The sequence below is a fragment of the Gymnoscopelus microlampas genome, assembly GCF_963454915.1.
Source record: "Gymnoscopelus microlampas genome assembly, chromosome: 9".
NCBI lineage: Eukaryota > Metazoa > Chordata > Actinopteri > Myctophiformes > Myctophidae > Gymnoscopelus > Gymnoscopelus microlampas.
Genome location: NC_139946.1, coordinates 36,824,036 through 36,850,303, shown reverse-complemented (window position 1 = coordinate 36,850,303; position 26,268 = coordinate 36,824,036). Strand labels below are relative to the sequence as shown.

The following is a 26,268-nucleotide window of genomic DNA, read 5'->3' as shown; positions in this document are numbered from 1 at the left end:
CATGTGTTTGTTTATGTGCGTGCACTTGTGTTTGTAGATTTGTGTGTTTATATGTATTCTGTGTTATTCATACTGGAGCGGTGAGTCTGACTATTGGTCCATTGCTGGTCTCAGCTGGCCTGGAGTGACTGACTATTCAAGCATTAAGACCGGGAACGCATCTGTGTAATTTTAGATTTCTTTGGCTTTTAAAAAATAGAAGATATACAAGCTCATAGCGTGGCACCGAGTGCCGCGCTATGAGCTTGTAGATCTGCTATTTTTGAAAATATATTTTTAAGGTAACATTTGTAAAATAGTTTTTGCCAAAGACCCCCAGAAGCAAAGAGTTACAAATGTTTGCTTAAAAAATATATATAGTCCGATTTGCACAAAATGATCAAGATTTTTCAAAAATAACAGATCTACAAGCTACAAGCTTGTAGATCTGGGACCCCAAATAATTGGCAAAATAATAACATGTTATTGATAATATAACATGAATATTAAAACATATTATGTATGTCATGGTATTTTTCTTTAAAACCTTGACATTTTTGTTTTCATTGTGATACTGATACCGATAAATTAAGTATGCTCTGAAAATGCATGCGGCCCACCCATCTGACCACTTAACAAGTGGTCAGGATGGGTGGGCCGCGAACACTTTTGAGATTTTCAAGTCGGCCCGATCCAGAAAAGGTTGGGAACCACTGCTCTAATTAACATCAGCACCACTGAATCCTGTAAAAAAAAAACACATACTCTACTAAGTGCCCCTTTCTAACTGCCTGGCTGTAAAGGATATTTCCACTCAGCTATATGCATTGTGGCTATTCCCACCTCACCTCTGCTAATTAGAGGGGTCATTCTGGTCAGGCAAAAGTGAGGACAGCCAAGCACTGCTCTGAGGTTATGGCACAGAATGAATCGTGTGTATGTGCACACCGCAGAATGTATGTGTGTATGTAGGCCTACTGTATGTAGGCCGCAGCAGTTGTCAACAAAAATTGTCTCAGTGGTAAAATCAATCCTAAAATTTACTGGGAAAGTGTAAAGATGCTAAAATGTGATATGTTCTCTCATCTTGGTTTTTGTTTAAACTCTTCTGAACAAGTTGTAGTCTATCTGTGCTTTTCTTAGGAAGGACAGAAAAAAGTGCATTACATTGTTTATGTGTGCATTAAAATTGAACTCAGAATCGAGAATAACACCTACTGTAGGTCTTTTACTATAGCATTGTTTTGTATAGCCAGGCTACTCAGGGTACTGGATATAAACGTTCTCTGCTCACTGGAGCCAATTCTGTCTTATCTTTGTTGAGCTTGAGAAAATCTTCGCTCATCCAACGTTAGATGCTGGACAGACCTCAGAGGGTCAAGAGCATCTGGGGTCACAGACAGATATAACTGGGTGTAATCAGCATAAAAAATAAAATTGATTCCATATACCAAGAATAGAGCCCTGTGGAATACCGCAAAAGATCTTGTGTTTGTCTGAGAGAAAGTCTTCTAGATCGACTGACTAGCTTCTGTCCGTAAGATAGGAATAAAACCAGGATAAAACCGTGCCTGACAGACCAATCCAATTCTCAAGGCGGTGTAATAGGATTGTGTCAACTGGGTCAAAAGCAGCCGTCAGGTCAAGTAGTAAAAGGACAGACGTGTTGCTGTTGTCCGAAGACACCCTGATTTACAACTTTTAAAAGCGCTGTTTCAGTGCTGTGCCCTTTTCTAAAACCAAACTTATTGTGGATCTTATTATTTTGTAAAAACACATCCAGCTGGAGACAAACCATTTTTTCCACTGCCTTGCCCATAAAAGGCAAATTGGAAATAGGCCTACCCAGTACCAAGGGGTCAAGGTTGTGTTCCTTCAGTAAGGGCTTGACTAGAGCTGTTTTTAATGAGTCAGGAAAGACACCAGAAGCTAAAGAACAATTTACAATTTTTAAAATATCTCCAGCCAAGCTATAAGACCTCTTTGAGGAATGGGGTAGGAATTGCATCCAGAGAGCAGGTGGATCATGTCATCTGATTTCCTCTTCCTGGATTTCACGGAAAGACATGAAACTTCCCTGGTAGAGCCGGCACACTGTGACAGATGGCCACATTTGGAGCATTAATTACACCATGATTTAAAATACCAGCTCGAATGTTGATCATTTTAGTATCAAAGAAAGACGCGAACTCATCGCATTTGACTTTGGATGCAGAGCATGACTGCTTATGGGACTGGGGGGGGGGGGGTGTTTAAAAGCCACTCAATGTTGGAAAATAGGACTCTGGGATTTTTCTTGTTATCATTAATAATGGCAGAAAAGTATGCCTGCCTCTCACAACGCACAGCTTTGTTGTAGGCTGCTGTTGAGTTTTTAAAAATCTCGAGATGGACTGTAAGTTTGCCTTTTCTCCACACTTGCTCAGCTCTGCTGCATTCTCTCTTGAGTGATGGTGTGTGATTGTGTGCGTGTGTGTGCGTGTGCACGCGCGTGCATGCGTGTGTGTGTGTGTGCAGGTGTCAATATCTCACTCTGGGCCTCCATCTCTCCACAGGGTGACCCAGGGCCTGAGGGACCGCGAGGACTAACTGGCATGGTGGGACCTCAGGTAAGCTGGACAGGCTGGACCAAAGGTTTTCAAAGTGGGGGCCGTCAGGGGGCACCAGGGGGGCAATTAGAAAGGAGAGGAAAATTAAAAAATAAATTAGAAAGAATAAAAGCCACCGTTCTGAGCACATGCCTGTATGAAGCGGGCCAGAGAAGTGCTCATCCGAACCACGCACTCATCCAATTGACTTGACACTCCACTCTTTGCGTTCCTCAGCAATACGCCTACCAAGTGTGAAGTCAATGGGATGAGTGGTTCACGAGATAAGCGAAGGACAGATTCCTGGAATTTATTGACAGATTCCCAATGGTTCCTGACAAAATGTTCAACAGATTTGCTTTTCCCCCATATGACTTATCTCCGCTGTCTGGCTCCCATTCACCGTGATGAATGGATGAATGGATACTGAGAGTCTCCTCTCTGTCTCTCTCTCTCTCTCTCTCTCTCTGTCTCACTCCGTGATAGGGCCCGACTGGACGAGCCGGCCTGCCTGGATTGAAAGGTGATAAGGTGATCTAAATATTTCTATTATTGTAGTGTATATCTGTATGTTAGTGTGTACCTAGACCAGTTGGTGGATGAGTGGAGGGTGTTATGATGAGTCACCAGCGGAGTCAGGAGATATTTGTGGATAATGTTATCATTGAGCTGCCATTGAAGTACATAACTCACTGCATGTCTTCATCATTTTAATGATTATACTGTATGTAGCAGTGTTAATTTTTACAACAAATTTCGATTTAGTTTAGTCATAGTCTTTTGAATAAAATGTAATAAAATTGTAGTCGTATTTTTGTCATCTGAAAAGTGGATTTTAGTCGACTAAATCTAGAATTGATTTTGTCGACAAAAGCGTATTTTGGCAGGCGTTGATGGCGTGGTAATGGCTAATTTTACACCTGGTTGCATGCTGAAAATAGCCGATCTACAAGCTCACAACGCGTCGGAGCGCATGTTTTTTTTTCTTTTTTTGCAACACCCTAGCGCAACCAAACATGAAATGACTTGTCTTTTAGTTCTACTGGATCTCTTCTCCACTAGTCCTTCCACATTTGAGTCTAGTTTTTATTTGTTGACGAAATTATATATTATTATTATTATTATTATTATTATATATTTAGTCTAGTTTTACTCATCATAGCTTAGTTTTTATTTCGTTTTTATTAAGTTCGTCTGTGAAAAAAGGTAGTCGACCAACATTTTTTGTCATAGTTTTAGTCGACGAAATCAACACTGCATTGAAGTACATAACTCACTGCATGCCTTCATCATTTCTAGTGATTATACTGTATGCAGTCTTCTTCAGTCCACCTGTCTGTCCTCTCTGAGTGTGTAGTGATCAGTGTGTCAGCGGCGGGGCAGTGTTGGGTTATATCTCTGTGTGATGCTGTGAAATTCAGGGTGAAGTGGGACCGAGGGGTGAACCAGGAGACATGGGGTACCAAGGGGACAAGGTAGGTTTTTGGTTGAATGAAAACCTGCAAACAATGACTTACAGTACACGCCGATTCCCAACCTCATGGGCTGGGGGCCCACTGTTGGGCCGTGAGGGTATTGCAAGTGGGGCCCCCCAAATAATTGGCATTAACACTAAGATTGTATTTCTAAATACTGTAGGCCAGGGGTCTTCAACGTTTTCAGGTCAAGGAACCCCTAGCTGAGAGAGAGATGAAGCAGGGACCCCCTACTCTATTGTATAAAATTGTGTTTCAGATTAAAGCTTTTTTTTTACTTAGTCTGCTCTTTTTTCCCTCTACACCTATAGTCTCTTTGCCAAAAATAGCCGATCTACGTAGATAAAAGTTCTCCTCAGAAAAGGGATGCTAGGGTTCAAGTGGTTAAGGTAAAAAAAGATATCATATCGCACAAAGATTTGGCGGACCCCCTGTAGTAACTCTGAGGACCCCCTAGGGGTCCCGGACCCCCTGTTGAAGACCCCTGCTGTAGGCCTAAATGTAGTTTTTTTTTGTTTTTTGTTTTCCTGAGTCTCTGGTATTTTAGGTCCAAACTAGGCCTTTTTTTTACTGTTGCTCGTCTGTTTGTACCCTTTTAGTAATGTTTATATGTGCTCTTTTTGTAATGTTGTTGTTTTCTGTATGGGGACTACGGATGGAAATAAGTATTCTTGCTAAATCCTGCGTATTTTCATTGCATTGGATGTGTGGTGTTCATTAATATTTGCTGTCCCTCCCAAATAAACGTATAAATAAAATAAATAATAGTACATTAATATAAAAAAGCAAATAAAAAAATGTATTTACCTCATTCGTTTTCATTGTAATACAGATAAATAGAGACATAACATACTGTGTATTACGTTGGTTGCAATGATCATAGCCGGAACACAAATGATTGATTGGTCATTGAAATAAACATGCTCTGAAAATGCATGCGGTGCAGCCATCTAACATGTAATGTTGTAATGTTAAGTGGTCAGATGGGCGGGTCGTATCCGCTATTCGAAATATTTCAAGTGGGCCCTGACCCAGAAAAGGTTGGGAACCGCTTACTTATCCCATTAAGACCGGGAAAGCATCTGTGTCATTTTTAGATTTCTTTGGCTATTCAAAAAGAGCTACAGGCTTCTATGAGCTATGAGCTTGTATATCATTTACAAGCTCATAGCTCATAGAAGCCTGTAGATCTGCTATTTCTTTTTTTTTTTTATTGTGCAAATCTTTGAATATATATATTTATTTATTTTGAAAGCAAACATTTGTAACAAATCTTTGCTTCTAGGGATTCTACAAATGGCTTCTAAATCCTAATATGGTTAAAAAAAAACGTATGTTGCTATAATAATATCAGTGGTTCTCAAACTTTTTCATGTCAAGGACCCCCAAAATGATATGTATTTGGCCGCGGACCCCCATCTCAAAATATTTTGTTCCAGGGACCCCCTAGAAGGAAAGATTTGAGTTACAAGTTAAAAAAATATATATTCAAAGATTTGCACACATTTTCACGATTTTTCCAAAAATAGCAGATCTACAAGCGGCTTGTATATCTGCTATTTTTGAATAGCCAAAGAAATCTTAAAATGACACAGATGCTTTCCTGGATTGAATGGGTTATACAAACAGATGCACACAACATGCACACATCCAGACACTCACACTCACAGGGAGGTACAGGTCCATTTCAGTGTTTTTTCCCTGTATTCCTCAGGGTACTGCTGGATTGCCTGGCCCTGCTGGTCCACGTGGGAAACCTGGCCCACTGGTATGTCTGTCTAAATGTAGATCTGACTGTGATCTGAATGTGTGTGTGTGTGTGTGTGTGTGTGTGTGTGTGTGTGTGTGTGTGTGTGTGTGTGTGTGTGTGTGTGTGTGTGTGTGTGTGTGTGTGTGTGTGTGTGTGTGTGTGTGTGTGTGTGTGTGTGTGTGTGTGTGTGTGTGTGTGTGTGTGTGTGTGTGTGTGTGTGTGTGTGTGTGTGTGCGTGCGTGCGTGCGTGCGTGCGTGCGTGCGTGCGTGTGTGTGTGCGCTACTCTCAGCATACGGACAGCATTTGTGGACAAAATGTTGTAAACACGTTCTACAATGAGATCTGTACTCTATTTCAGTTAGACCGCAAACCGAAACCAATTTGGACACATTCACACCATTTCAGGTTTGTTTTGCCCTTGAGCCCCATAGAAAGTGTGTGGACTAGGAACTGAAACATCCCCAAGCAGCACTTTGTTTGGTAGCTAGTAGAAGAGAAATACATTAAGATCAGATGCAAACATGGACAAATAAACAAACAAAAGGAAGAAGATGTATACTGGACACAACTCATATCTCTTCCACACTCATCATGAAGTTTGGTGAATGCCAAAAGTCGAAAAACATGTAGAATCGACTCCAAAATAGACGTTTGAGACAGAGGAGGACATGTGGTTTTAATGTTTTATTTTGATTCTCATTTGTTTTCTGTGTTTTCAACAGGGTAAAATTGGTGAGATGGGACAACAGGGAGCACCTGGTCCTCCGGGACCTGAGGTAAAACACGAAAACACAAATATAATTTATCAAAGCAATGAGGCAGTGGTTTACTGTGGATTTTAGAACGGCTACGGTAGGAAACATGACACAGAGCAGAGTACTTCCGACCCTCTTAGCCGTTGTCATGGTACACCACGATCTTGTGTGGCTTATTGATTTGTAAAACAGTTACCAAAAATGGCGACATGAAGATCATAGCCATATCCCAATTTAAACTGTTTTTAATAACAATTCCCCTACCAGAATGGGTTCTAAAAGAAAGTAGTCCCTGTGACTGTAAAATCTTGCCCATACACAGGATGAAAAGGAGCGGTCCTCCTCCTCTTACATGCCATAGGAAAACCTAAATTGCAAACATGTTGATGCAGTGATACTGATACGTGCGGTCCAGCTGTGTGTTTATGGAGTGTTTTACAACGGCTCTCGGCCAGTCAGAATCAAGAACTGTCTGTTTTAGAATAAAATAAATATGGATAGTATGATACAACTCTTTATGCTTTTAACCTTTTATATAAAACTTTGAATGGAGGAACAGTCCTTCTTGCACAATGCTTTTGCTCTAAATTCATACAAATGTTCAATGCTTAAAATATTCATCAATTCACATGATCATGTCTTACCACTTGGACTATAGGGATCATTTAGATTTGCAGTGTAGACCTTTGTTGCTCAGTAATTGCGGCCCCAAGTGTTTCTGAGTCAAGAGACTGCTGTGAAAGTTGACCTCAGGTTGCACTTGGCCTCAGGGTTTAACTGATGTCAGCGACGTGAACTTGAAAACTCAAGTTCAAGCCACATTTAATCACTGTTAACGTTAACGCTGGCAGGCTGAACGTTAGGTCACTTTGTAAATGTCAAAGACCTAATTGATGAAGGTTGTACTGCACAGTATGTGACATACCACTGCCCTGTATTTTAAGCCCAACTTATACTTTGTTGTATGACCTTTTGAGTGCCAAAAATAACAGTTTTTCAGCAAGTGACACAGTCATACAACAAAGTATAAATGAGCTATTAGTGCTCCTGGGTCATCAGATCTTCTGTGGGGTGGATAAGAGAGAGTGGTTGGGTACATGAGAAGGAAACAAGGAATAAAAGAAGTTCAATCTCTTGTCTGGTGGGTTTCATGACATAGAGACACAGAGCAGAAGAGGAGATCATTAGTTACAGCTTCAGCTGGACACAGTTAAGTATGCTGTGTGCGAGATTGATAGCAAGCCAGTCTAAACACAGACGTAGCCATAAAGCACAATCAGCTTGCACACACACACACACACACACACACACACACACACACACACACACACACACACACACACACACACACACACACACACACACACACACACACACACACACACACACACACACACACACACACACACACACACACACACACACACACACACACACACACACACAGAAACTAGAGGATCAGGTCAGGGTCTCTTTTTTTATGTGGTATTCCCACTCAGGGTTATTATCACACAAAGACATTATAGAGATATGGAAGATATGTGAGGAGTTAAATTAGCATATAGCAACATGGAAGCAATATTGATATTTCCATTGTTCATGTCCAGGTTTGGTATTCTTCTTTGTGTAATGTAGTAATTGCGCTTCTCTATTTAGGCTTCGGTACATTACATGATGTGATTTTTACAATGGTTTCCAGTTCCAACAGAAGATGCGCTTCTAAAAACATGAATGAACACCTATAAACAAAACATGCTATCTATTTCTTTCTACATGATATCTTAAAGCTATCTCTTCAGAGAGCACTTTGCCCAGACTTGCTTCGCAGAAATGGAAGCCCAATAAATGTCCTTTGTTTAAATCTCTATCTATCAAGACATCTACAGCTACTGTAAAAGGGAATGGAAAAACACTACTGCACAACAGGGGTAAAATGTGTCAAATTACGATAATTTGTCAGAATTTGAATAGAGGCCAATGTGGAGGATGTGGAGATAGCAGTGAAGTAATCTCACTGCCCCAAATCCTCCACATTCCATTCAGAGATCTAAATCTAACAGTCATCAGTCTTCTCTCTATTTGCCTCCCATCTTCCTCTCATCTCTGCTACCTGTCTATCTATAGAGGTGTTGTTTACTGTCCTAAAACAAATTGATAGATAGATCATTTAGATAGATCCATCCATCAATCAACCCTAGACATCTGTGTACAGGACAGGACAGTGTCATCCGGTCTACAACAGAGGGTATCAGGATAGTATACTGTACAGTCTATCAACAGTGAATATAATGATTATATATACAGTCTATAAACAATGATACAATTATAGCTCAGTAATTCTTAACAGGCGTCTGTTATGGTACTTAATGTACATCCCATGTGCATGTATGCCAGAGCCAAGCAGGACTCATTAATCCCAGAACAGAACAGAATGTATGGGGGCTTGGTGGTGCAGCTTGATGGCTACCGGCACAAAGTAGTATATCAACACAACATGGCCAGACTCTTCAATGAGTCATTGTGTCATGGCAGGTGTGTATGGTGGGGTTCAGCTTCCATTCCTTCAGTAGCTATCCATCAATGTCTTTACAGTACTTTGGTTTTATATAAGCATTTTATAAGTTCATAAGCCCAGCCCAGCACGCGTCTGATACAAATTTGCAAAAGATTGATTTCACACATCAACTATCCTGCCTTCATCTTTACATTTCAAAAGTGATATGATCCCTGCTAATGTACAGCAACAGCTGAGGAGACTTAGTGTGCAGGATCAAACTCAACCAATCAGTTGTGTGACTCATGGCAGGTGAAACAACCCCCTCTGTTCCTGTTGTTTTTCTAAGGGTTTTCCTGGGGACATAGGAATACCAGGACCCAACGGCCCACCCGGACCAAAGGTACCACTAAATAACATCCGATATCATAATGCCACCACTGTGTACCAACACTGTAAACATATGGCTTGTGTTTTGTTACAGTGAAGCATTGTGTATATTAACATACTGTTTACACTAGCTCTGACTGTTCCCTTTGTCCATCTGTCGGTTAGTCCATGCATCCATTTTACTCTTGTCTTCCAGGGTCTGCAGGGTGCCAGAGGACCACAGGGACCACCAGGGCCAAAAGGCATAGAGGTGAGATATCTGTGCTCCAGCTTTGATCCTTACGTCTAGACTGTTACAGTGGAAAATATGGGTTGCGGCATAGGTTTTCCATTGGCTTATTATGTCTGAGGCGAACTTAAACCATACAGTGGCGCACGCAGTCACTGTACGTTTTTTCACCCCACTAACTAATGAGTGGGAGTGTACATGCTATTGAGGATTTGTCTTTTGTGAAGACTCTCCAGGCATGTTCCGCTGAATGAAGTCATGATTCACCATTGGGTGCTAATAAAAACAAGGCTGAGAGTTTTCCAGCTATGGAAAAAAGGAGAGAGAAAAAACAGAAGCCTCTGGCATACAATGCTGAGCAAACACTCTTCTATTGGACTGAATGTTACTGCATTGATTTACTGTAGAACCCACTTGCATTGAAGAACACCCCCCCCCCCCCCCCCACAAACACACACACACACACACACACTCTGACACATTTTCCTGGCATGGAATCATTACAGCATACAGGTAGTCCGCACCAGAGAGAAAAGGAATCGTTAAAAGGCTCTAAAGCAAACCATGACCATAACTAGTTGAGTATATTATGTCAGAGATCGCAATATTCAATGCTAATATCCTCCTATAATTCGACAAAGCTCTGTGTGGATGGTGAGCGGGTGGTGAGCCCAACATCTCTTCTGCCCGGTTCTCCTCAGTGGCTGAAGCAATTGATCTGAATTTGCACACAGCCATTGACCATTACCATGTGCACGGAACAGTGTTCGCTGGCTCCCGGGTTGCCAAATCATGTGCGTATATCCCAAGGGTATGGTCTAGTATATGCTAATATATACCATAATACTAGAACTGCTATATTGATACAGTATGTCAACTCACCACTAATAGTCCAGCAGTAATCTGGATTACATCTGTAACTATTACAAACATAGCAAGGTATTTTATGAAGTCCATTTTCAGTTTCAGATCTACTGTACGACTTTACTCTTCAGGGGTACTGTACATGTGTATGCCCCTGGGTGTGTATGCGTGCTTGCGTGCGTGTGTATGGGTGCGTGTGTGTTCATTTCTGTGTTTTTTTGTGTGATTGAACTGTAATGTTTTCATGCAGGGTGATGAGGGACCACTCGGACCACCTGGAGTTCCTGGCCCCACTGTGAGTATCCATGCATCCAGGTGTGCATGTATAATGTAATAGATAAATACACAGCCTCCTGCAGGTGGTTTGTATGTAAAAAAAAAAGTGTTTGCCAGGAAGTTGCAGAGATAGGGTGAGATAAAAAACATTGACTGCTTTGGCTTTGATCTGTGTGTGTGTGTGTGTGTGTGTGTGTGTGTGTGTGTGTGTGTGTGTGTGTGTGTGTGTGTGTGTGTGTGTGTGTGTGTGTGTGTGTGTTTCTTTTCAGGGGAGACCTGGAAGGAAAGGTTACATCGGTGAACCAGGCCCCGAAGGACTTAAGGTGAGAGTTTTATTTTTCATAAAATGCTCATATTTTCCCTATATTGTAACCAAAAGTCAGTTAAATATCCACTGAGCCGGGACTGAATTCCTCCATTTATATGAAAACACGCAGTCTAATCAGTGCAGCTTGCTCACAGACTTTCAGGTCGTTTTATTGTTCTTCTCGATCTTTGAGCCTGCATTCTCAGTTTTCCCTTTAAGCGAACTGCAGAATGCCAGACATTTTCCTCACCTCACTTTATGGGCTGTAATTGGGCCTTGTAACCACTGCAAATACAGTGGCATCATCATTACGCAATGTATAGCAGTTTTATGATCCTAGATTATACCCCACTGCATCGCTCTGCAACCTTGTGTGTTGTGACTGAGCTGATCCAGTGGTTATAGGATTAGGTTCTGAACATGTTCTGTGTTTTAATTAGCTGAGACAAGGAACTCTCTCTGGGCTGTCATTATGCATAATAACAACCCACAGTGGAAAGCAACACATGATGTAAAACCCACTTCCATATGTGTGTATGTGGGTTTCTCACATTTGTTTATCTCACATGCTGTGAGAGCCGATGGTGGCAAGTCAACTGACTCACAGAAAAGGCTTTATGCACAGGAAGCTACAGTAACCAAAACTCTGTTTGATGTTGTCTATTTGCAGGGAGAGAACGGAGACCTGGGAAACATTGGAAAAAATGGACCACAAGTAAGTCTCTGATGCTTTTAGCCAACGCTAGCGATTAAAGCCTTCTACCCTGTTAATGTGCAATCTTTGCTTTCATTAAGATGCCTCCTGCTGTGATTACCCAGCGTTTTGATTACATTCTGCTGTAGGAAGTGGCTGGAGCCTTTAGTTTTTATTAGTCTCCAATCAAATGATGGCGTCATTAAATGTTTTAAGTGGTTTGCCAAAACGCCAAAGCACACGACCAGATCTTAAGATATAGCTTTATATTAATTAAATCCTTTAGTGGACATCAACACCGTGAGGTGGGTGGTTATGGGTGAGACAGAAATTTAGGATGTTGCAGAAGCATTTCCTGATGTCTTTTGGCTGCTATTTTGACCCACTTTTTTGATCCTGCACTGAATCCCACTAACAATGTTGTCATAGGAAAATTGTCAGACCACCACAGCAGAGCAGAGGAAGCTTCAATGGAAGTGACCTCATTTGAGTTGTGTGTTTGTTTATGTTTATGTGTTTGTCTATGCTTGCCCAAAATATGTGTCACTTCCGTGGTAGTATACTGTACTGTAGCAACTAAACAGAAAGGAGCCGTGCTCCGGTGATTAATGCGCCTCTCATTACAGTACAGTAATGAAGGCCTTTTATTTTTAAACAAGCCATTTAATTGCGTAAGTGCTTTGTTTCACATGGCCGACTTTGGTTTTTACACGCCAGTTAATCTTTCGACACCTTACATACATGGTTTGGGATGTATTTTTCCCTTTGTGATATCCACATGCGCACATGCAGCCGCACAGAGCATCCAAACTTCGTTCACCCTTCTTGGAGGACCCTCAATGTTAATATTTGCATTCTGTGCATAGTGGAGGCCGCCGAGCAGGCCTTGTTGAGCCGTGTTTTGGAGCCGTGCACATATGAGAGGGATTAAGCACTTACCGCAGACTGGAGGGGCCTTTGAAGCCAAAGAGTTGCTGCAGGGCTATGTTAGCAAAAAAAAAGAAAAACCCCCCTGAAACACATGGAGGCTCTAATGAATGCCATTACATCACTTTCCAAATAAATTAGATGGGTAAGGCTTGAGAGAAACTGTCAGTGACTAACAGCTGGTTAGTTTTAGGGTCAACGCAGGGGTGACTTTGCTGCATGTCTCCATTGAGTTCCCCTGTTTCACCTGGAGAGGTCACCGTACAAGTCACTTCCCATAAAAGGGCTCCAAGTGAACTTTTTTTTATGGGAGGTTTTATGGTGTGCCATATTTTATCCAAATTGGATTGGCCACTGACTGTGCCAGCATGGGTGACCCTCGAAATCTCCAACAATAAGACAAGTGACATGTTTCTCCTGCTTAAATCAGCAACAGGTGCGCTTTAAAATGGGTCCCTGCTGCAGTTCGATGTGTGCTGTTTTCCATGTCCGTGTGTGTGTGTGTGTGTGTGTGTGTGTGTGTGTGTGTGTGTGTGTGTGTGTGTGTGTGTGTGTGTGTGTGAGAGAGAGAGGGAGAGAGGGAGGGAGCATCAAAGGCCACAGGACAGACAGGCACATTTAAATGAGAGCGTCATTCCTTATGTATTCCTTCCCTCATCATCTGTAAGGTTAATGGTTAGATCAGCCCTCTTGGCTCAGATTTGTAACCCACACCGTGACGTGTGCCTGAGCCCCTGAGAAAACCTGATCACAGCTGAAATGCTGAAAGCCCTACTTGTCTGAAGAGGCCCTGTCATATGGAAAGCCCCATGGACCCATTTCCTACTGTTAACTGGTACAGAATGCCTTGTTGTCCCACTTTATGCCCCAATTAAGGGATTTGGAGTAGATGAGGAGACAGTGTTCCCATGCCTGCAGGCTGCATCCTCTCATAGCCACTCTGCTACAGTACTAAGCCGTAGTAGCTCAGCTGCCTGCTTACACACTGGATAATCGTGTTACGGTGTTGATACGTGGGCAGCATTTTGTTTTGTTATCTCCGCCAGGCGGGAACAGCTGGGGGGGGGGGGGGGGGGGAGGGGGGCAGGGATTATGTTTTCAACCCTATACGTCTGTGTGTGTCTGTGTTTCTGTGAGCAGCTAATTTCAGGCACCGCTGAACCCATTGGCTAGAAACTTTGCACGTACATTCCCAGTTTTTTCAAATCGGCCTCATGGTGGTGCTATAACAGGCCACTTCACGTTTTGAAGGAAATGCTAGTCAGGCGGAAATGGGCTTGACATTTTGATTGTATGACCTACGATTCAAGAGTTATAGGCCAAAACTTGATACATGATAATGTGTGCTGATTTGCGTGACCAAAATTTTTCTGATTTGATTCTGATTACCTATGATTGGCTTCCAAAGTTTGCGGGAGGGGCCTGTTTAGCAATATGCCACAAATATTAATCACATATTGAGGGGCCTGGGCCTCTAATCAAATCCAGAGCCAAAAGTGATTTCACGTACACCCATAGGGGTGCCACAAATGCTACAAATGTCACTGTTTGTTGCTGTAACATGATTTTCTTCCCCACCAAATTTGGCACAAATGGTCTCTTGAGACAATGACCGTCGAACAGGGTTTTGATACTGTTGCCTACCCAAATTGTAATCACATGTTGAGGGGCCTCCAAAACTGTTTTCACTTCTGCCCATAGGGGGCGCCACAAAAATGAATCAGTTGCACCGTACAAAATATACGGTATTTCCCTCTATTTACCCCTGCAACTTCTTGATGTTAGCGTTAGCGAATAGTATAGAAACTCTCTGTAGTTATTCTGCGGGTCTCTCTATCGCCTTTCTCTGTCACTCATGTCTTCACTCTGTTTCATTCTTTCTCACAGTCTGCCTGCCTTCTCTATCTCTCACAGACACTGTCTTTGACCAGGGCTGCCAGGGTTTTATCACATAGTAGTACGTACAAGAATTGTATGATGCAACCACCCAGACAGACAGACAGACACGCACACACTATTTCCTATTCTTAGACCTGCATAGGTTTATATACAGTACTGCAACATAAATCATTTAAATAAATATCGAAAAGTCATCAACTGTAACATGCTGAACAGTTGCACCACATTGCAATTCATTCAGTCAATGGGCCTGGGGAAAAAACAACTAAGCAACTCAACCTGGGACACAACTGCGTGAATGTAACATTTACGAAGCATAGACTATAGTATGAACAGTAAGTCCACCTTTCAGTGCTAAAGCGATGCCAGTAAATTTCTTCATGTGAACTGCTGTATCATTTACAGGTAATTACACCTAATGACAGCAACGCAGTGAAACAGCAAAGACAATACAAGTGATAAACTAGAATAAACTAAGGTTCCTATCATGACATTAATGTTTATTCTTCATCTAGTGATGTCAGCCTCAGCATCAATTGCAAGTCAAAGTCCACTTTGCGTGTCAGTTATTGAGTTTCTGAGGTACTGTATGTCTTTAAATAACGTGAATTTAATCAACCCAAATTCAATTCAATCAATTCAATTTAATTCAATTACATTTTGTTATAGTAAAATCTCAACAAGTTGTCTCAAGATGCTACATGTAGACTCAACGTTTCCCGTGGCCAGGAAAAACTCCCCTTTAGCGGGAAGAAACCTGGAGCAGAACCAGGCCCCGGGCGGGTGGCCATCTGCCTCAACTGTGTTGGGTTGAAAGAGAGAGAGGGGTGAGGGAGAGACACAGAGATAATAACAACTTTTATCATATGGAACAGAGCAATATACAGTACAATGAAATTAGCAGTGTCATCAAGGCAGTTTTTATAAAGTTGAGTAATCTATAAAAATGATAAAACAGAGAATTATACTAGAAGACATTCACTAGTAACCAAGCACCCTGCACCCCTGATTTTTTATAGCAATGTGTATAATAATAACAACAGCTGTATTCCATGGATGGTTGATTTTTATTCATCTTTATGATACCGGTTACTGTCACTTGTAAAGAATTGTGAACAGCACAACCAATCCAATTGAAATGTAAAATAGGAACAATAAGGTTGCTGCCGTGTGTGTACTTTGTACTGGCGTATGGCTGGCTTTCACAAAGATATGATGCAGCCATACAGAGAAAATTAATTATGAAGTGCTGCAATTAAAAAAAACAGCAAGACGTTATTTATAGTACTGTGCCACAGAATCCCAGAAAACTGTCATGAGATCTTTATTAAATACAATATATATAACTTTCTCAGCATATCTCTCTCCAAGGATGAAATACAGCAGTACTAATTTGCCTTCATATGGAGAGACAGCCACTGTCTGACCACACTGGGTTTTGTGGTCAGCCAAAAGTGGAACCACAGCTTGAACACCCAATCTACAAACCGATTGGGTTGACAATCTGAGTTATTACCAAAACACTGAGTGTTTATTCAGGATGTTGTGATGGCTCAGTGCAGTCCTGGAAGCTAGCAGTAGTGAGCAAATGCCCAGTAATGCAAGCTACTTACTCGCCAAGTTGTGGGTTTGAATCCAGCTCTACGTCATTGACTGTCTCCTTTCCACTTTCCTGTCATTCTGCTATCCTTAAATTTGTGTATATATATGTACTGTATACATATTTAGATATATACAAGCTAAATAGCAAGGTGCTACTGTGCATAGGGTTGTTGTACTGCTCTAATTTTATGTTCACCTGGTCACCGATAAGCTTTACTGCTGGTGTGACGCTTTAGATCCCTACTAGTAAACTACTAATAGTGGCTGGCACTGGGCCAAACCACAGACCCTCTCCTAGACATCTGATCTGGAAGTGGTTAAGCTCCTGTGATAACTCTCATATTTACATTAGCATGCATTTTCTTCAGAAGCACTCCTGTACTGGAAGTGGCATGGTGTGAAGTTAGTTGGATCCGAAGCCATCATTCAAGTGAGTTTTGTCATCGCAGCAAGGCCATAATATTTACCAGTGACTGACAAAATTGTCAGGCAAAATTTATAATTCTAATTGTGAGTATCGCTTGGCAATGAGAATTCGTTTTGAGGAGGTGAAAAAGAAAATCACTTGAGGCTGGAAAAAGTTCCAGACTCTTCAATGTTACAATCCTTTCTCATATTTCAGCTTTGGTTTAATCCTGTTTGAGAAGAGTAGATTTTGGATACTGGATCATCTTGATACCTCCTCCTCTTTTGGACGGACTTGGAGACCTTTCAGGATTCACAATTGGATAGTGTTATTTCAACTGGTAATAGTTTAATAGCAACAAAGCTGTATATGTATATATTGGTATGGATGCCACATCTGTTGCATTTGTTTTAGTTTTATTTAAACCTGGCAGCTATTTCCTATACTTTTACTACACTACATCTCAGAGCAAATATTGTACTTTTTACTCCACTACAATAATTAGAAATTTGAGATTTGATATCTCTTGAGATTTACATACAATTAATTAGCAATTAAGCCCTATTTTAAGCATTTATTAAAATATGTCAGATCTACAAGCTAACATATCGCGACGCGTTGGCTGAAAATCTTGTCAGGCAGAAAGGGGTTTGGCCTATATGGGGAGTTGCGCCATGAGCCAAGGAATCAAAGGGGGAAAAAGATTTTGACTGTATGACCTACGGTTCAAGAGTTACAGGCCAAAACTTGAAGGGCCCTGTTATAGCACCACCATGAGGCCGATTTTAAAAAGGTTTTTCATTGGCCTACTGGGAGTGTGCGTGCAAAGTTTTACGCCGATTGGTCCAGCGGTATCGGAGATTAGCTGCTCAAAGACAGACGGACGGACGGACGGACGGACGGACGGACAGACATGCGCGAAAACATAGTTTCTTATAATTCAATGAGTGAATTATATTGTGAACTGGAACTGATAACCTAGGAGTGTGTAGCACCCAGATCAAGCGGTAGATTTTTCCTACTGTTCACCTTCTTTGCGTACATCAGCACAATATAATCTATGAATTATTCAATTTGACAGCATTCCAGCTGTCAAAACAATGGTTCTCAAAGTGCGGTCCAGGGACCCCCTCAGTGTTCCTTGAGGTGGTTCCAAATGGACCTTTACAGGTCTGTAACTATGAGAGTGTGCAAATGGAACCAAATGGACCCTTACCATTTGGTTCCATTTGTACACTCTCAGAGTTACGCATGTCTTCTCTGATAGAACCACTGCTCCTGTTCAACTCTCCATCCTCTCCTCTCTTTTCTTCCTCCCTCTTTTCTATCCTTTTCATTTCCTCTCCTCCTCACCCTATCCCTCACTTTTCTCACTCCCTTCCCCCCTAAAAGTCTATTTATGCTTTGCGCAACAAGTGTCGACCCATGCGTTGCTTGCAGGAGAGGAAATTGACGTAAAAACAAAGATTTTTTTTCGGCACGTTTGCCATAAATGTACTTTCTTCTCCTTTCCTCCTCTTCTCCACTTCTCTCGTGTGAAACATTTATATTTTTGTTGTTGCTGCGGTGGTGTGAGTGTGTGTGTGTGTGTGTGTGTGTGTGTGTGTGTGTGTGTGTGTGTGTGTGTGTGTGTGTGTGTGTGTGTGTGTGTGTGTGTGTGTGTGTGTGTGTGTGTGAAGTTAGTTTACTGTACATGTGTTAAGGTGTCTCATTGAAGAATTTCAGAAGTCATTCTCTCCTCTTGTCTCCTCTCTTCTAGGGTCCAGCGGGCCTGATTGGGATAGCCGGTGTGATAGGAGTACCTGGTGAAAAGGTAAGGAGTTTTGCTGTTTCCCTTCCATTAGGCTGTCAGTCAACATCAGCCAGTGGCACATCAGTGGCAGACCCCTGTAATTAGGCCTGTGTTAAACAGCCATGACCGGAGGCCCCACAGGGCCCAACACACACACTTAGACAAACACTCAATGCTTTCGCTTCCACATCAATAACAATATTGTCAAGCCCACGTGATGTTTAGTGGCTCTTCCCCATGCAAGGGACAACATAATGACCTTGTACCACTGCTCATGATGGCTGTCCATAGATGTGTTAAGCAGAATTTACTGTATAGTGAATGTATACACACACACACTCCTTTCCCTCTCTCTTACACACACTCATAAACACATGCACTCACACACACATACAGGTGCATGTATTAATACGGTACTGTAAGTGAGTTATTATAAGTGCCAGTAGAGTATTTTGGAGTTCTTTTCGGGAGTTCTTTTCTGTCCATATGCAACCTCACATTGCAACTTTAAAGGAGTAGTTCACCCAAAATATTACTTGTTTTCTATCAATTACACACCCCATGAAGCATTGAATTAATGGAGATTTTTTAGTTTTTGTCATTCCTAAGCCAATCATTTGATTACGGCGGAAAGATGCTAATGATTCCAGTAGGAGACTTAAAGGACACTTTTTGACTTTTTTTTGCCGGTCATCAAATTATCGGCTTACGAATGAGACAAAAACAAAACAATGAACATGAATTCAAGGCTTCATGAGGTGTGTAATAGAAAATAAGTCATTTTTTGGGTGAACTACTCCTTTAAGCTCAACAGAGAGCGCTTGAGGTTTCCCTGTTTCCTGCTTGATGGACCATTGACTGAAACGCTTTTACCGGCTGGGTTGTTGATTGTTGACAGTAGCTCCAAAGGGATGTACACTTTTCCCTCCTCCTTTCTCCACTTTTTCCCCTCTTCTTCCTACCCAGAAGCCCCCTGTGTGTCAGGACACGTTCTAGTGATGGGAAGGCATTTGTCTGTGTGTCTGTCAGACCGCCTGCTCCTCCTCCTCACATTATGCTCCAGCTCCTGGGTTAATCTGTCAGCAGCACCAGCCGTGCTGTCATGGCCTACAAATTCCTTTTACGTCATACGTATTTCATCCGATTTCGCGCCGATCTTATATAAAATGATGTTTCCACTGCCGTAGAGCAGTGCAACTATTTTGTCTTGCCGTTCTAATCGCCATGTTCCGGGGAGCAGCAGGGTGCTTGTACAGTACATTCATGAATGCAGCACGGATCAAGGGTAGGGCGATTAAAGTAATGCAGTGGGATAGAGGGGATTGCGAGGAGACCCAGGCAGCTGTGCGACTCACCAAGTGTAACCGCTCATTTTAACATATACAACACAATGCGAAAGACTGGGTTTTAAAGTACCTGTTTGCATTACATATCCACCAGCTGCCTCTCCAACATTCAGCGTGTGTTAAAGGAGTAGCTCCTCTAGTTTCATGGCTGCTTTTAAGAGAACTGTTTGCAGTGTTCTATGAGGGGTTTGATGTGTCATGGTTTCAGGTCATGGTTTTAACGATCTCTTCCGCTGTCATGCCCTTGCTCTCTCCCTCTCTCCTCTCTCTCTCTCTCTCTCTCTCTCTCTCTCTCTCTCTCTCTCTCTCTCTCTCTCTGCTTGGTTTCCCAGGGAGATCGAGGGCCAGGAGGCCCGCTTGGTCCTCCTGGGGAGACCGGGCCAAGGGTAAGTAGTACTGCTGATGGCGTACTGTATGTCTTGTGACACCAGAGCACTCACACACAACTTATGCCACTAATATCAGAGGCAGCCTCAGGGGTGTGAGCTGTCGTCCTGAATGGACAATCTGGACAACCTTCAGATCGCTTAAAATGGCAACTTTGCAGATACAACTTAGGCTGGCCATGACATTTGAACCCGATTTAGCAACAAACAGCAGAAATGTTGAAGTTTGGGTTTATGTATTATGTATTATAGTAGCTAGCTAAAACTGTTGAACTAATGGGGACTCACTCCCACATGTTTGGATGCAGGCCAATAAGTAATCAAGGGTGCTGACATTGCTTCTGTTTGATCAAAAACCCAAACTGGTAAGAGTCTATGATCTCCCAATATGACATAATGTCTGTGTTTAGGTGGTGCGTTGTTTGGCATTAGGGCCATATGACCAGGGCTATGGACGAATATTTAATCCAAAACAGATCCAACAGTGTAATGTAATCTAGTGATGCTGATGTTCTTGTACTGATAATCTGGAGAGGGAGTCTGGTGTGCATCCTTTACTGGCCCTAGGCCTGCATCACAAAGTGCCTGGCAGTGAGGACTGCAGTCCATTGAGGGCTGCAGAACCAAGGAGCTTACTCTGTAAAGTCCTGAAGTGTTAATAGAACTCTGAGAGTCTACAAATTAATAAAAAAAAAAATGATTTTACTGTGTAGTCCTCATTTTAACTTTTGACTGGGGAGCACTACTTCCATTGTTGCTTCAGTTTGGTCATCAGTTTGGGTATCTCACTGTGCTAGTGAGTCATATTTGTTTATGTTGCTGTGTAAGAGTGTACAGTGTATGTCAGAGCAAGTAAAATTACAAACTTCGCTTCCCTCTCTGTCCACCAACTCCTTGCCTATTATCTGGCTGAGAGCATTCCCAAAGTTTTGCTTACGGTATGTAATAATGTGAGCTTGATAAATAACTTCATGGTTACAGAATAATAGACTAAGGGGGATATGGCAAATGTGGCTAGATTAGCCAACCCAACGTTCTATACAATTTCTTGACATGTAGAGGTAGATCTCCCAGAGAGTGTAGCAGCATCACTACGTCTTCTCTAGCGGAATGGAGTGATGCTGCTGCTGTGCCTGGAAAATGAGACTGGCCCACATCCCTCATTGGCCCAGGGCCTTGGATTAACTCCAGGTCTGTGGCTTTGGGCGCTAGCCCTGACCTAGCTGGCTGGCAGACTGGCCAGCAGCCTGACTTATTGGCTGGCTGGCTGACTGACTGATAGACTGGATGAATGTTTGGCTGACTGGCTGAATAGCTGGCTCAATGGCTCACTACTGCGTTTGTGCGTACAGTATGAGTGTGGAATCGTGTTTGGCCGCACACGCTCACACTGACTGCTTATGTAAGCACTTATAGCTGTCTAGGCAAACCAGTTTGTCCAGTATAGTCACTTTAAAGAGGAGAGGTACAGTCAGCAATATGAAGGGCTTAAGGGGTGTTTCAGTGCAGATGACAGTTTTACAATGATTTTGTAAAGTCCTGCTATTTTTTCAGGATAACTGTTACCCAGGGATTAGAATCAATTCCAAAACATTTTATCTTGCTTACAGAGAAAGTTTGGGTGTGCCTGCATGGTGGCTCAGTCCATTAGTGCACGGACCACATGCTCTTTGTGAGTCACAAGGACCCGAGTTCGGAGCTGACTCCAGGTTTGATTTGTCACAAATCTGTGGTCTGAACAGGCTTAACAGTTTAACAGGAATTATGTAGGAGAGATGCAAAGAGCAGTAGGGACTACTCTATCAAGTCTACTATTGTAACTTGCACAGTACACTAACAGACAGCACTTAGTGAACATTTGTTTGATCTTGTCCTAACCTTACTATCTAATAGTCTGCCCTGTTTGTTTGCTCTGTTTTTTGTTTTTTTGTTTTTACAAGGGCTATCCAGGCTTGCCAGGAAGTCCTGGGGACATCGGCCTGCAAGGTGCACCTGTAAGTACCATAGGAACTCCATGTTGAAAAGCAGTTTGTACTAAGAGTATACGGTATGTTAAACCTGGATGAGTGATTGAGAAATAAATACCCCAAAATGGCCCAAACGTCTCTACATCTTTATGCCTGTTATCCTCACGCTACATGTCTTTGCAGAGGGATTGAGCTGTCTTGTCAGCTCCCTCTCTGTTTGAGATCAAGCCATATAAACATTAGAACTTAATGGACTGAGACGATTAGATCCATTGCCTCTCATCTTTCCTTCTCTGTGTCTTGGCTGGCTCTCATAAACACTTTAATTGTAACATTAACATTTAATACTTAGATCGAGGTGGAGGAGTCCACTCTTGGTTCTTTGCTGTTGTAAACACTTTAAAGGGGGGAGATTTGATACACCGATTTTACCATTTCCCACGTTATAGTCTAGACTCGTGTAAATAGTATATCTTTACAGGCTGATCGTTCAGCACTTCTGTCTGCCTGAATTGTATTCACTGTGTCCATTTGAGTAATCTTGGTTTCATTGGAGAGATATGAGGTTGCAAGATGAGTCTCTTTTGTATCTAATTTATAGGGTTGAGTTAAGTTACTTAGTACAGGTTAATTTGATGCCTCATGCCCTAGAATACCTAAATAAACATAATAAGATGTGCTTGTCACACTAACTCTGAAACATGCAGATTGGTACGATACTACTTCTGTATTAGGCACCTTATTTGAGTGCTAGCTGCTAGTCCATGTTGGGCAACGAACAGGCACTTTCACAGCCACCATTGAAACAGATTTGTTTTAAATTATACTGTATACACCAGCAGAGATTTTGCTGATGATGTGAAAATCTCTCACACCTCCTACTTCACATTTTCTCTCCCTACTCCCAATCTTTCATTCCTCTGTCCTCATCCCTACCTCGTTTCTCCATGTCCTCTCTCCCTCTTTGTCTATAACTCTTGGACTATTCTCTCTCTCTCTCTCTCTCTCTCTCTCTCTCTCTCTCTCTCTCTCTCTCTCTCTCTCTCTCTCTCTCTCTCTCTCTCTCTCTCTTTCTCTCGCTCAGGGTCCTCAAGGACAGAGAGGCACTCCAGGGATTGCTGGACCAAAGGGTAGAAGGGTAAGATTTCTGTTCCCCAATTGGAGCATCTCTACTACCGCTCCTCATGTAATTAGGCCTGTGCACTCAGATGGATGACAGGATCCTAAAAAACGTGACGTGATGCGTTACATTTCTTAGCATAATTTAGGCTTATGACTGGCTGACCACAAAAACCTTGACTCATGAAACTTTTCATGATCTGTCTCACATCACCAGTTCTTCTTTACACACCAGAGCTTAAGACACATGTTTTTCTATTCCACTAGGGCCATGATCCTTTACAGATGATTACACAGCTGTTTATTGAGCCCTGTAACATGAATCACAGACCGGAGGATGCTAACGGTACTGTAATGTCAAACTAGTGAGACACCGTGTGGCAGAAGGAAGAATGACAACATTCCGACTATGAAGCTACAGCAGGCTAATACTGTACTGTACATTCAAATTTCATTCACAAACACTATTGAGTGCAGAGCGTTGAAGCAAGTATACCGGCACGCAACTAAGAATAAATCAGGTTTACATCTCTAAGTGTTTCAACTGGATGACCTTTAGAGCCTTTTGAGATTTGCCCAACTCGTACAGATGAGCAGATTTTGCCTGCATTAAAATCTCTTTTCCATTTTGGTTTGAAAGACTTAACATCCTGTGCTTTTCAGCAACAAAAAATGTATAGAATAACAAATGAGTACCATCAACATTTAGATTTGCCCTGGGAGGAACCCATACTCTTGGCACGGCATTCATCATCGCGGCCAGTCGTTGTGATTTATTGGTGCGGCGATGCACGTTTTCTTCTCATGAATTCTTGCACCTTTCAAGAGGTGACGGATGACTTCCCCTTTACTGCTCCTACCCTACGTCAGCACATTCCGCAGATGTCTGTGTCCGCCTCTCTGGTGCCAGGGTCGGTTGGCAGAGCAAAAGTTGACACTCCTGTGCTAGTGTGTCTACCAGTGCCAGGTCTAGAGCTTTCCAGGTGATTACTTGTCCATCTCAGAGGATGGTAGCAAGATGGGGGGGGAAGCACCGGCTGGTGATACAGTGCTCAAAGGCATCATGCATGGCATCGCCGCACTGTGCCATTTCTTATTGATCTCACAACGTATTCTGCAGTTTCTCCCGTTCATTGTCTCATCACCACTTTCCACCCATAAAGCATGTAACATTACCAGACGAATTCCCCTCTACACAGCATAATCTCAAAACATATGGGAGCACTTAACATGTCACTGCCTGCGTGTTGTTTACTGTAATCTATACATATGTCAGTTTGTGGTTGCATTTCCTGTTTTATCAAGGTATGTTTATGCCTATCCCTTTATCCTCCTACATTGAATGGGCCAACAATGAGCATCTGCGCTCAATCTGCATTGTCACGGCATATATACGTACTCTGGTATGTGCCAGAGATAACAATTCTAAAACCCATCACTTAGAGGTAAATAACAGGGAAGTTCAATACCTAGACTCCCCTATTCGCTGTTGTTTTTGGAACAGCTGTGTGATGTAAACACTGCGGTTTGTCTATAATGGATGATTGCATCCTGTATTCGGAGACTTAAATTGCTTCACCATGCCAGTCCTGAGGGCAATTGCTAAGTGGTTGTTATCTTAACCCTGCTTATCTCTCTTTCTCTTACCACTTAACCCTTTGGGCTATAAAATAAATCCTGAAAATGCCCTGATACAATATGTTACTCACACCTGCACTAGTGCTGAAAGCTGTGGGGCACATTTATGATGCATTGTAGGGTAGTGGAAAGTGCATTCTTTGTGCATTCTTTGGATAGTTTAGGAATAGTTTAGAATCCCAGAATATGGTTTTATCCCTCACGTCAGCTCTGATTTGTCGTCAGTCTGAGCTGGGGAAGGCATTTTTACGATCAAACATGTTGTGTAAACTTAACTTGCTCCAAAAATGTCATCTTCTGGTGAACAGTCCTGTAATTATGTGACATGATTATGTGAATTTTGTACTACTTGCAGATAAGGCATCATAAACAGAGCAATCTTTTCTTCTTGTGTCGGTTAACCTCATACATTTATAGGTCTTTGCATCTTTGTTGATGAAACTACTGTGTTTATCTTAAACACGTAGAATCTCTCAACAGATGCCTGTAAACTATGCTGTTCAAGTCAACAGTGGAACTGAGAGAGGATCACACTTGAGCTCACAGTGATGGACAGCTACAAATGAGCATTATTCACTTCTAAAACAAGATCTCGAGTTGCTTCAAGGCGACGAGAAATACTAGTAGAAAGTACTTAAGAAAGGGACAGCGAAAGAGAATGCTTTCTCTCTTTCTCTTTCCACTTCCTTGCACCTCTCTCCTTTTTGAGCAGGATTTGGAGAACGGTTCGTGTTACAGTGACCTGGAAGCTTAGAGCAGGCAGGGCGGTTTGGTAGACAGGGAAACCTGATTAAAAGCTGACGGCACAGTCGAAATAGGCCAGCAATGCAGATAAGAAAGCCATCAAACAGAAATGTAAAGAGGCGATAGGAGATGAAAACAAGAGATACGGCAAAGAGGGAAATGACAAGGTAGAAGAGAAAGAAAGGAGGGCAGGGTTTTTATTTACAGATCCTTATCCATCTACCTGTGTGGTGTTGCTGCAAGGGACGATCCCCTTGAAATGTTTATGGGGGTACCAATCTTTATCATATGGGCCAGGATATCCCCCAGGGAGACAGAATGCAGACAGAATATTGTTGATGTTATTACAGTATTTATGTGTTCCAGCAGTGGAAAGTAACTAAGTATATTTACTCAGGTACCGTACTCAAGTTCAATTTTGAGGTACTTTTACTTAACTTGAATATGCCAATTTTTCAGGATTTTATACTTCTACTCCACTACATCTCAAATGCAAATATATTGTGTGTGTGTGTGTGTGTGTGTGTGTGTGTGTGTGTGTGTGTGTGTGTGTGTGTGTGTGTGTGTGTATATATATATATATATATATATATATACGTATATATATATATATATATATATATATATATATATATATATA

The 26,268-nt window shown here is 42.1% G+C and overlaps 1 protein-coding gene across 1 annotated transcript in view; it reads left to right on the top strand.

Annotated features, from left to right (window-relative positions):
• The window catches only part of col24a1 (collagen type XXIV alpha 1 chain), a 147,252-nt gene that overhangs the window by 76,568 nt on the left and 44,416 nt on the right, over nucleotides 1-26,268 (top strand). The window contains exons 15-28 of the mRNA XM_084067805.1: nucleotides 2,535-2,588; nucleotides 3,054-3,098; nucleotides 3,989-4,042; nucleotides 5,757-5,810; nucleotides 6,516-6,569; nucleotides 9,392-9,445; nucleotides 9,629-9,682; nucleotides 10,776-10,820; nucleotides 11,071-11,124; nucleotides 11,779-11,823; nucleotides 18,396-18,449; nucleotides 20,107-20,160; nucleotides 22,101-22,154; nucleotides 23,212-23,265. Coding sequence (XP_083923931.1) covers nucleotides 2,535-2,588; nucleotides 3,054-3,098; nucleotides 3,989-4,042; nucleotides 5,757-5,810; nucleotides 6,516-6,569; nucleotides 9,392-9,445; nucleotides 9,629-9,682; nucleotides 10,776-10,820; nucleotides 11,071-11,124; nucleotides 11,779-11,823; nucleotides 18,396-18,449; nucleotides 20,107-20,160; nucleotides 22,101-22,154; nucleotides 23,212-23,265 — 729 coding nt within the window. The remainder of the gene's footprint in view (nucleotides 1-2,534; nucleotides 2,589-3,053; nucleotides 3,099-3,988; nucleotides 4,043-5,756; nucleotides 5,811-6,515; nucleotides 6,570-9,391; nucleotides 9,446-9,628; nucleotides 9,683-10,775; nucleotides 10,821-11,070; nucleotides 11,125-11,778; nucleotides 11,824-18,395; nucleotides 18,450-20,106; nucleotides 20,161-22,100; nucleotides 22,155-23,211; nucleotides 23,266-26,268) is intronic.